The 12,514-nt window shown below is 31.5% G+C and overlaps 1 protein-coding gene across 7 annotated transcripts in view; it reads right to left on the bottom strand.

Moving 5' to 3' along the window:
• The window catches only part of LOC129915517 (PH and SEC7 domain-containing protein), a 107,168-nt gene extending 94,948 nt beyond the window's left edge, over window positions 1-12,220 (bottom strand). For all 7 annotated transcript variants that reach the window (XM_055995088.1, XM_055995086.1, XM_055995087.1 and 4 more), the window contains exon 1: window positions 11,530-12,220. In XM_055995088.1, coding sequence (XP_055851063.1) covers window positions 11,530-11,664 — 135 coding nt within the window. In that variant the 5' untranslated portion in view covers window positions 11,665-12,220. The remainder of the gene's footprint in view (window positions 1-11,529) is intronic.
• Between the last annotated feature and the right edge of the window lie 294 nt (window positions 12,221-12,514).

Consider the following 12,514-nt stretch of genomic DNA (forward strand, 5'->3'; position numbering starts at 1 on the left):
TTTTGCAGCATATTAAACCAAATCAACGAAATTATGGAACGTTTCCAGCATAAACATTTTTGGGTAGATAATGCTTTCATATACATTATGTGAAAAAAGAGATATCTATGCTTTTGGGCTTCCAGTAAGTTATGAGTCCTTTTTTTTTTAAACTCGTAAAACAGGGGTTTGCGAAACACAATACTTGTGTTTTAAAATAGCCTTTACAACAACCCTACTTAAAACAGATTGAAAAATTGTGGGCAATATTTAAGTGCGGGCGGAGAAAAAGAAGCACAGCTTTTCAAGTGTCCCATTTGCATCATATTTTAATTAATTTTTGGTCGAGTTGATGCCTCGTCGATGCCAAGCAGTCAACAAAAACAAAACTTACTGGACAAACTTTAAACATAAACGTTAAAAAATCCAGTCTTCTTTTTCCAGAATTGCATTTGCTACTTGTTTTTGTTTTTTTTTTTCATTGTTTTGATTCAAGTATTCATGCCGGGGTACTACGGCTTAGTACTTGGGTGAAGAAATTAGTTTATACAAATTTTAGTACAAACTTTAGGACTATGATCGGTATAAGCGCTTGGACTTTGTGAACAATCTGGCCATAAAATGTCTACTTTATAAACAAGTTTTTACTAAGATAATGGATATTGGGTCAAAAATAAAGCTTATCAGGTCATTTTGATCGCTGCAAAGCCATCATTTTGCTGTTTTTGATGTTTTTATATTGATTTAAATATAGGTAAGATCATGGCTTCCATCAAATCATTTCTGTATTGTTCGTAACAGAAAAGTACAAGTTTTTGGAGTTACAGGAGTAAATTTCTATTTTGAACAAAAATCAATGGTACTTAATGATCATGTCTGGAATAGTTCAGAACAAAATTGTCAGCTTGTTTTATGAGAATTGGTCTCTGATTGGTCAACTATAAAAAAAAAATCCTTCCAACTTGGGTAATTTTATTGGAAAGCTGACTGAAAAGTTAGACAAGAAAATTTTCCCTAAAAATTTAAGAAAGTTTTTTTTTCCAACATGACAGCTGGTAAGTAGAGTACGTGCAGTCTGAGGTGTCGTATCGAAAACAGAATTAATTTTTTTTTTTGATAATGCACATCATATCATCGCCGTAAAGCAAAATTGTTCTAAGTTTCAAAAAGCAAATTTTACAGGGCACGATTTTTAAGTTTCAAATTGGTTTAATACGACAATTTTCTGCTCGTTTGCCATTCAAGTTATGTTTTTTATAAAGTTTGTTCTTTTTTCTTGAATAAAATATACAAGTTTACCTCATTAGTAGGTGCATACTATTTTTAAATATTTTTTAAAACTAAAAACCCAAAATTGGACATAGAACAATTCCTATACAAGTACGTTTTTTCCTTAAATAAAAAGTGGACTTAGAACAAAATATGATGGGACTTAGAACAATCAAGAATACTCGGGCTCATTTTCAAAAAACTACTTCCCTGTTTTTATTGTTCTATGTCCTATTAAATTATATAATCTGCGGAATGAAATTTTTTTGACAAAAACGGTTTTCAAAAATCGGAAAGAGCACCCTCAAATTAGTAAAACTGCATCATTAACTCATTTTCGGTAAAAAATGGATTTAGAACAATTTTGCTTTACGCCGACGATATATCTGGCTTAAAAAATATGTAAGTTAAATCAATTTGTGTGAAAAACGAATAATTTATTATTTATTTATTAAAGTAAAATGAAATTTGGTGTCTGCCCTATGCGATCTGTGAAATTTTCAAGTTTTTTTTTCGAAATTTGATAGGAACTAATGGCATATCCAAACTAAATTAGCCAATTTACTCAAATTTACGTTTAGAAAATGAAGTTGTCTAAATATCTGGTACCTAATATTTCCTGAACGTGCCCATTGTATACTCAATAGTCTAAGATGACAAATCAATAACATTCATCACATTTGGAAAAAAAGTGTTAGGCACATTATTGAAGACATGCATACAAAACATGTTTGAAAAGTTTATTTTTGAAATGAATTTCATCGCAATAATCGAATATTCCTTAGAATTGGACTGAATTTCACAAAAATTGACAAGTATTAATTAAATTTTGTTCAATTTAGTATTTAGTTTAATTTTTAGACCGAGTTTGATACAAACAATGTAGGTGCATAATATTGTATTGAATAAGAAACCAAACAAATGATTAAAAATAACAACTCGCCAACTAACTAAGTGGATTAATCCGCTCGAATAGTGAAGGGTCATTGCGTGTTCAAGAATTCTAGGCCTACACATCTAGTTACTCGTAACCTATGACAACCTCCCACTCTTCTAACTGCTGATTAAAGCTTCATGTTTACTCATCAAAAACAAATAAATACAACTTTTTTTTCTAAATAAAAACAAAAATTCTCACGAAATCTTTAAATAATGTCCCCTATCTCTCCCCCCCTTCATTATGTCAGCTCACAAAACTGCAGTGTAAATTCCCAATTTGATAGAAAAAAATTTAAAAAAAAAAACCACATGTTATACAATATACTTTTGCGCCATCATGTCCAAGTAAATTCCCGTCTCCAGACTAAATATTTTTTTTTTTTTTTTTTTGACAACAACACTAAACAAAATATACGCCAAAACTAACAACAACAACGAGTTATAGATACTTCTATTACCACTTGCTATAGTAGATGATGATGATGATGCATGCATAAGTCTGCTGCCGAACAAACTGAAAAACTGAACACTGGGCGTGGGCCAATCCGATAAAATAATAAAAAAAAATAAATAAAAGAAAAAAAAAACAAGAAAATTGAAAGGAAACACAAAAAAAATGAGCCAAAAGAAAATAATATATAACTGCTGTGTGCTGGGCCTGCTGCACCTTGCCTTGCAGAAGCAGTCAGTCAAGCAGCCAACAGAATATACACCAACACCAGAATAACAACAACAACAACAACAAAGTCAATACAACTCGTTCATTTCCTCTTCTCGCGCGAAGCTTGGAGTGTTTCCCAGATCGAAAACTCAAGAAAAGGGTAGTTTAGCTTCTCGTTCTAGTTTGTAGGCCTTTTTCTCTTTTAATTATTTTCGTATGTCATTAGCTTGTTAACACCGACAATTAATTGTCGGAGGTGAGGTTTTAACTAAGGGGATGGGGAAGAGGTCGTAATTGAATTAAAACAATTCAATTTGTTGGCAAACTTCATAAAAAGAAGACACTTTTTTTTTATTTTAAATCGAAAAAATGAAAAACTAAGGAAAAACCGCTTAAGGCAAGATGAAAATGAAAAACCAAACTGAAAATGTGCATTTGAGGAAACGACAGACAGACGATGGACGATGACGACTACGTGCGTCGCAGCGTTACCGTTGAACATTTTTGAAAGGTCGCTAAAATAGTCGCTTTCAGAAAAAAAAGGTCGAAAAAGTCGCTTTTTTGAAAAAAAAAAAAATCGGTAACTGTAGGTACCTATTAATATTATTTTACAGAGAAAACACACAAGTTGTCTCGTAACAAGGTTTTTATAAACAACAACAAAATAATAAGTTTAGAAACTAAAAAAAAATTTATAAAGACCCCAAGAATACGAGTTAATATTATAAGTGTTTATAAGAACATAAATGTGTACTTATTTTATGAATTTTGATAAAGTTAACAACAATAATCGATTTCTACTAATAAACAAAAGTATTAGTTTATTTAGTGCAGAGTAAAAAATTTGCTTACAAATAATACAATATAACTTATTAAACAATTAACTATAGCAAATATACATTTGAAAAATTTTGGTTTTAGAAGTACAATTTTTCCCACAAAAGATATTTAACTTTAATTTTAACTTTACAACCACCCCTATTACGATTGACAACTATCAATTGATAGTTGATACAAAATAAATTTCGATCGCTTACTATCTAATGTGCAAAAAAAAATTGAAAACAAAGAATGATGAAAAATTCCATTAAAAAAATGACCCAGTTTTCCCCCTAATTAGATTTTAAAACACACAAAATTTCAGTATTTATCAACTATCAATTATTGATAGTTGACAATCGTAATAGGGGGTGAATGTTCATTGAAATGTCTGATCAGATCTCTGATCTCAGAGTTCATACAACTTTTTACTTGCGATACATATATGTAGGTTCTAATATATAAAAATCTCGTGTCGCAGTGTTTGTTATCAAACACCTCCGAAACGGCTGGACTGATGTATATGAAATTTTGTACACATATCGGGTAGGTCTGAGAATCGGCCAACATTTATTTTTCATACACATAAATGGTAAGGTTGGTCCACCATATACTTTTTTCATTTCTGAGAAAATATTTTTTTTTTTTTAATTTTTTTTATTTTATTTTAAACATTCTAAGACCAACCAATGTTTTTAATCGCAAGTGTTTTATCATTGTGAAACATTTTTTATAAGTTTTTTTGTTTTTTTTTTCTGTCGAAAAATATGAATGTTTGATAATTGTGATGTCAAATAAATCACATTTTGTGGAAAACGGGGAAGAGTATAGCCCGACTCAAGACAACATGATTTTGTACAGCCCGTATCAGGCAGCTTGACTCAATACTCAAGTAAGCGCGTATTTTTTCGGGTTTATTTTTCATGAATTATGACAAATTTTGTAGGTAATTGGTTGGTGGTTGGAGTGTGATTACGATTTGATGAGTTTTGTTAATTGGAATTCTTTGGTGTCAACTGGGAAAGCGAATGTGAAAGTGATCTTTGTTATATTTGGTATCTTTGGCAAAAACAGTATAGTCTAAGAGCCCAGAGCAAATTTTGGGAGTTGAGGTATGTATAACAGAAATGTGAGTATGCAGTTTTATAGCCTTATGGGATTAACGAATTCAAAAGTTTGGCAGCTTGGCAGCTTTAATTCGGCGGGTTAAATAACGCGAGTTTTCCAATCAAGGTGATAAGGCTAAATTAACACAAATTCACTATCTGAATAGCACTTAGGCTCTGTCATTTATCCTCCAGCTTGAAGATATCAATCTTGACGGTGCGATCGATAGAACTCAAATGAGATTATTACGCAAATTATCTCATTTCGAATGTCGCATCGACAAGATTGAATTATTCAGGCTTTGGGGAGATGACAAAACATTAGTCTTAATACATATTCAGAATGTGAATTTGTGTTAATTTAGCCTACTCACGTTATTCAACCCCCCGAAAACCATAACAGACCGCGATTTAAAGCTGCTAGACTTTTAAATTCGCTATAGGCTTTAAAACTGCATACTCACATTTTGGTTATAATTGCACTCCCAAAATTTGCTGTGGGCACGCGGTCTAAAACCAAAGACACAAAATTTAAAAAAAAAAATCATTGTAATAAAAAAAATGTTTTGGTTGGACCAACCTAACCATTTAAGTGTATGGAAAATATGTGTTTGCCGATTTTTCATTTCATAAAAATCAGTTCAGCCGTTTCGGAGGAGTTTCATAAGAAACACTTTGGCACAAGAATTTTATGTAGTTATTAGATTTGTTGAGAAACGATTTGTGTTTTTATTGGAAAAGGTTCACAAAAAAGGTTATTTAAGTAAATATTTGAGATATGTAGGCCAATCGCAGCCTTATGAGCTAACTGGTTGAACAGAATGGAAATTCGCTTGTGGCAAGGAAAAACGCCGTGGTACAAGATGTCAAATAAAATCGCTCAAAACGTAGAGAAGATGAACAGAATATGTGGCGCACTAAAATGTCAAGTATTATATATTACACAAAAGTACCTGGGTGACCGAGCTTTGCTCGGTATCTTTAAATGTTATAACTTTCAGTAAAAAAAAGTCTAATGTAAACAGCAATTTTTTGGAGTGGGTTTGAGTTAGCAATGATCAGTTTTTTCGCGGGTTACAAAACACCACATTCCCACTTTATAATCCAGTTTATTTACGACGATCAGCAATGGATAGAAGAGTTACAGGAATCTGCATTATCGAAAATGCCTACAGCAATGAGATCCCTTTTTGTTCAAATTTTAATTTACGGGTCAGTGGATGGTGTACATAAAGTTAATATTTTTTTCAAGTTTAGCCTTGTCGGCAAAGCTTAGTATGAAGAAATACTATTTTTTATCCCTGTCTCTGTTTTATTTTGTATCAGAGGATGTTTTACTTCTTTATTTTTTTTACTTAGGTATATATGTATTATAAAATTGAAATTAGGTCAATGGTGTTGCTTGTTGTGAGTTATTTTATTTTAATACGTTAACAATAGTCGCATTAAAACAAAAGAAAAACGTAAAACAAAGATAATATGTGATACCAAATTAACAAATTACTTAAAAGTTTCAATACATGATCAAAAAAGTCATGATCTAAAAAATTTTGTTAAGTTATTGTAACAAAAAGAAAAAGAACAATGCATAAAAAATGGAATCATCCCTCAAAATTTTATTGAAATTGTTGGATCTGTCTGCGCGAAAAAAAAACTAATGTAAGAGAAAATACTTCCAAAAGGTTGTATTTGCCTAGAGGAAAAAACCCTCAAAATTTCATCGAAATCTTTAAAGCAATTACCCAAAAAACGCTGCGGGCGGATATTTCTAAAAGTTATTGGTACCAAAGTGCAAAAAAAGCCTATTAATTTAATAAATTATTTTAACTGTAAAATCTTAATTTTTTCACATTGCTGCCACAAATGCATGGATTCCATCAGTTTTTTTAATCAGTCATATTTTACAATAATTCTTCTTACACATAACTATTAAAAAAGTGTTATAACCGTTGAACAATGGCTATAAAAAAATAATTTAACTTTTTTTTTAATGCAAAGTAGAAAAAAAAAATATTTGTTTGCTAATTTGCTAATAACTAGTTTAAAAGATAAAATAAGAAGTGGCTCACAATATTAACTGTAAATTAAATTGCATCTGATAAATATTGGATGATTTTCGTAGCCCAATAAGATTGGGAATTGAACACAAATTCGAAAACATTGCAACATTTTTGATGAGGTTGCATTGGGCCAACGGGACCGAAAATCTCAATTTTTCTTTAAAACGAGATCATTAAGAATAGCTCAGGGAAATTAGTCAAAATTAGTCAAAAATGGGCATGAAATCGCATTTTTCGCGGGACAAAATTTTTTTCATGGAATGTGTTCGGGTGGTTGTCCTTATCATAAAAGTCAATTTGTTGGGAAAATTGGAGGTTGGGAACAGCCGCCATCTTGGAAAAGAGATTGGTATCGTTTTTATTGAATAGCTCCATTGTTATTCATTTTAACAGAAAATGACAAAGGTAGGACTTATTAACAATAAAATTATCTAAAAACTCAGATACAAAACAATTCCGTGAGTTGATTAAATAAAATTTTATAGTTGGTCAAAGTGCGTGATTGTATAGCAAGGTTGGGGCAAAATGACATTTTTTCATATATCTGACGAACTTTTGATTTGTTTGGATAATTCTGCAAAAATGAATTATAGTATTTATAATTATCTATAAAATGAGACCACAATCGTTATTGTGACCATCATATTTTAGAAGTAATCTATCTCCGAAACTCTCCATGTACTAGTCAAAAGTGAGAAAAAAGCTAGTTTTTTGCTAGTAGGCCGAGCAAATTTTGGGAGTAGAGGTACAACCAAAATATAAGTACGCAGTTTTGCAGCCATACGCGTCTTAATATCGATTTCAAATGTCTGACAACTCTATAATTTTGTGCTTTATACGGTTTTCGGGGGGTTAAATAACTTAACTTTTCCACTTAATGTGAATGGGCTAAATTTATACTATTTCCAATTATAAATATAAAAGCTGATGCTCTATCATTTTTCCTAAATCTGGACACCTCAATCTCTGCGATCGGGTTAATAGAACTCACGATATAAGCTTTTTTTAACTAACCATATCACGCTTTTCAATTCAAATAAACAAACAAAATCTAAACAAAAAAGCCTCTAAAACATAATCGCATCAACGGCTTATATCTTGAGTTCTTTTGGTCACATCCTCAAGATTGGGGTGTCTAGATTTAGAAAAAAAAATAAAGCACCAGCTTGTATATTTATAATTTCAAAAAGTATAAATTTAGCCCATTCACATTAAGTGGAAAAGTTAAGTTATTTAACCCCCCGAAAACCGTATAAAGCACAAAATTATAGAGTTGTCAGACAATTGAAATCGATATTAAGACGCGTATGGCTGCAAAACTGCGTACTTATATTTTGGTTGTACCTCTACTCCCAAAATTTGCTCGGCCTACTAGCAAAAAACTAGCTTTTTTCTCACTTTTGACTAGTACATGGAGAGTTTCGGAGATAGATTACTTCTAAAATATGATGGTCACAATAACGATTGTGGTCTCATTTTATAGATAATTATAAATACTATAATTCATTTTTGCAGAATTATCCAAACAAATCAAAAGTTCGTCAGATATATGAAAAAATGTCATTTTGCCCCAACCTTGCTATACAATCACGCACTTTGACCAACTATAAAATTTTATTTAATCAACTCACGGAATTGTTTTGTATCTGAGTTTTTAGATAATTTTATTGTTAATAAGCAGGGATAGGATGTTGTGGAATTTGCCTTTTTTTCTTGCTTAATCGTACGATATTAAAGATTAAAAACAAACACGTTTCACGTCTCCCTCGTGCCAAACATATGTATTTTATTTTGCCTTTTTTTTGCCTTTTCTTTCGTTATTGCCTTTTTTTGCCTTTTCTCTTGTTATTGCCTTTTTTTGTCTTTTCCTATGTTTTTTTATCTTTTTAGCGTCTTAAAGGTAATGCCTACACACAAAACACTCAAATATACAAACAAAAAGCTAACTTACTCAGTATATTACTTGCTCAATATATCTATTCTATATTAAAAATTCACTAATTACCCCACACAAACAAAATTCGAATGAAAAGATCTACCTATGCAACTTGTTTGTCTGCTATTGCTACCATTTATTGTTTTCTACGTTCTATTGCGCGACCGACACGTATTAGAGTTCAAAAGCTAACTTACTCAATTTACAATACTCGATTTGTAGAAGTTCTCCAGATTTTGGACATAATCAAGAGAGATTTGGAAGCTGCAAAAGGGGTAGTCGCAAAAGATGTTTTTGAGAAATGCAGATCAATTTTTTTTGGCAAATAAGGGACTCGAGAGAGTTGAACAAATAAATTGCGTTATACATTGGAACACAAATCCAGGCTCCCGGCAAATGTTGAAGTGGGCGATGTCGAGTTCTTTAATTGGGGTTCAGTCGTCTCTACAGATGTAGAGAGATATTTAAGCTCCTTTAGAGCACTTTTAAGGCACAATCGCAAGCGCTTGTTAACTGAAAATTTTAAAAAACTCATGATTGTTCAAAATTACTGCAATTTATTTTTATATTCCATTCTTTTCTCAATAAATGCCTTTTTATGCCTTTTTAGGAGTTTTATTTTGCCTTTTTTTAAGTTTTTAGGTCCACAAGATCCTATCCCTGTTAATAAGTCTTACCTTTGTCAGTTTTTGTTAAAATGAATAACAATGGAGCTATTCAATAAAAACGATACCAATCTCTTTTCCAAGATGGCGGCTGTTCCCAACCTCCAATTTTCCCAACAAATTGACTTTTATGATAAGGACAACCACCCGAACACATTCCATGAAAAAAATTTTGTCCCGCGAAAAATGCGATTTAATTTACTAATTTCCCTGGGCTATAAACTGAGCAAACAAATATTTTTTGTTCTACTTTGCATTAAAAAAAGGTAAATTATTTTTTTTATAGCCATTGTTCAACGGTTATAACACTTTTTTAATAGTTATGTGTAAGAAGAATTATTGTAAAATATGACTGATTAAAAAAACTGATGGAATCCATGCATTTGTGGCAGCAATGTGAAAAACTTAAGATTTTACAGTTAAAATAATTTATTAAATTAATAGGATTTTTTTGCACTTTGGTACCAATAACTTCCTACTAACTCTAGATTTGATAAAAACTTTTACCATTCTGCAATCCCCTTTGGACGCGCATATTTTGAAAAAAGTTGGCCACCTACGTTTTCTATGGATTTTTTTTATACCACAGGTGTTTGAAAATTTTCATAAATTTTTTTTTTTCACATTTTGCATCGAAAAACAAATTTCAAAATTTTTTTGAAGAAAAGATGCAACAGTTAAAAAAAACTTTTAACTTCGTATGTAGTGAGCCAATTATTGTAGAAAATTATAAAAATAAGAAATTTATAAAATTTATTCAATCGTGGTTGCGGTTAAAGAAAACGTAAGATGATGAAATTTAAAGTACACTGAACGAAAAAAAGCTAATATTTTCTAAACTGGGCCCCTGTTCTGTAACTTTATCACTGGCGATAAACGTTTTTCAACGTCTCTAAAATCCACTTTCTTCCATAAATAAAGCAAAATTTATTTCAAATTCAGAATTTATGAATTAAGAAATTATGATCTGGAACAAAATTTCTTTTATTTTGATGAGGTTTAATGGATTTTAAGGTCATTAAAATATTTTATCGCCAGTGATAAAAGTTACAGAACATGAGCACTGGTTGCGATAGAAACTTTTTCTATTCGGTTTCAGAACAGTCAAAAGTGCACCTATCAGCCATTTCCGGCTTATCCATTTTCTACCGGACACCCTGTATATATAAACAATTTTAGCTCGTTTAAAGTTATAAGGTAGATAATATTACACAAAATAGCTTTTGTATAAAGGTTGTCGTTTATTCAATTCACTTCCTTATGAAGCTAAAAATGAAACAAACTTCAAAAATTTTAAAAAATATGTAACTGAATTCATTAAATGTAACTATACAAGAATATAAAAATTGTATATAGGTATGTACATAGAATTTAAGTTTAATATTATTATAAACTTGGAATTTTAATAGCAGAGTTCTGCTAAATAAATAAACTAAACAAAACTATAAACTAAACTGAAGAGTCAAAAATTAGAAATAAATACTAGAAGAGGTGGAACGAAGTCCGCTGGGTCAGCTAGTACTTGAATAAAATCAAATTATAATTTTCCCTTTAAGATACCTTTAAGTCCTGCATTTTTTAGAGACTTTTTATAAAATCTCATCTCTTGATCGCCCAGACCTTAAAAAACACGTCGCAAATAGCAACTAAATTCACTTAGCGGTAACGCTGCTACATCGTCATGTAATTGCGAAACCATTTGGGTTTTAGCTAAGAATGGTTCGGGGTATATTCGATTCCATGAGATGTGTCTGTGCTGTTTTTCTGTGCAAATGGCGAGTTATAAATACCAAAGACCAAATCTGGAAAACAGGAACCCAGAGCTAGCAAGCAGTCAGCCAGTCAGTCACAGTTGCAATGGAACGAAAGAAGCTGGCTGGCTGGCAAGTTGCAGCTACAAATTACACTCCCACTGCAGCTGCTGGCTACTAATTCTTTGAGAAACAACAAATTCTCTTAGCTTTAGTTTTCTTTACTTTTTTTTGTTGTTTACTCGACAAAAAAAAAAAGACATCTCAAAATAAAACAAGATTTGATTTCAATTTGAATTATGTATTTTTGTATGTACAAAAAAAAAAGACTCTTCCCAACTTACCGCTCCACATTCAGCAGCTGGTGAATTTTCAACAATATCATAGATAACATGTGGCGGTCCTGTTGTGCCTAAAAGTGAAAAACCAAATCCAGAGTTTTCGCTGCGCTTCAAAACCACCATTAATTCTTCAGCCATGATGGTGATGGGCTTTTTTTTAACAAAAAATGATGATGATGATTGGGCTGGGTTCGACTCGGACTTTTTTTTTCGTTCGATTCGTCTTGTTTTCGTTTTAATTTAATTTAGTAAAATTTTTCACTTTTTTTAACTTGTTTGAAAGAGAAAAACACACATAAAAAAAAAACAACTTTGGGACAACAACGAGACGACAAATAATGACGGACGACTTTTTTTTTTGTCGGGGGAAAAAACGAAGACGAAGACAGACTCACGGCGGAGCCACGAAAGAATTTTTTTTTTAGATTAATTTTTTTTTTCTTTTTAATTTTTTGAAACACACACTACAGATAGATTGAGATTGTGGGGAGGAGTAGGTAGTAGAAGAAGTGTAGATTTTTGTGAAGCGAAGCGGGGCGGAAATGGTTGGAGTTAATCGTGTTTTTTCTCGCGTTTTTTTTTCGGTTTGACTTTTTTAACTCTTTTTTTTTTCAAGTATGAATTAAATTTTATTGTAAAACATCGATCGAGTTTTGTTTAAATGATGATTTGCATTTGGTTTTGCTTTTTTGCTAGCTGGCTGGCTGTCGTTGTGTAGTCGAGTCGCTGCGGTATTCGTTATATTCTTCGTTTCGGGTTTTCTTCTTTGTGGTTGGTGTTCGTTGGTTTTTTTTTTTTTTTTTGTGGTTTTGTTTTCTTTTTTTTTTTGGATAGAGTTTTTGGAATTGACAACTTGGTGTCGCTGGAAATGGTTTGGGGTGAAAAAGAAAACATGGCTGGAGTCAAAAAGTGAAGCCAAGTTTAAAATTTTCAAAAACTTAAGGTCGTGGATGAACTGCGTTAAAAGGTGTGTTTTTTATTACCACCG

The sequence above is a fragment of the Episyrphus balteatus genome, chromosome 3 (assembly GCF_945859705.1).
Source record: "Episyrphus balteatus chromosome 3, idEpiBalt1.1, whole genome shotgun sequence".
In the NCBI taxonomy this organism is placed as follows: Eukaryota; Metazoa; Arthropoda; class Insecta; order Diptera; family Syrphidae; genus Episyrphus; species Episyrphus balteatus.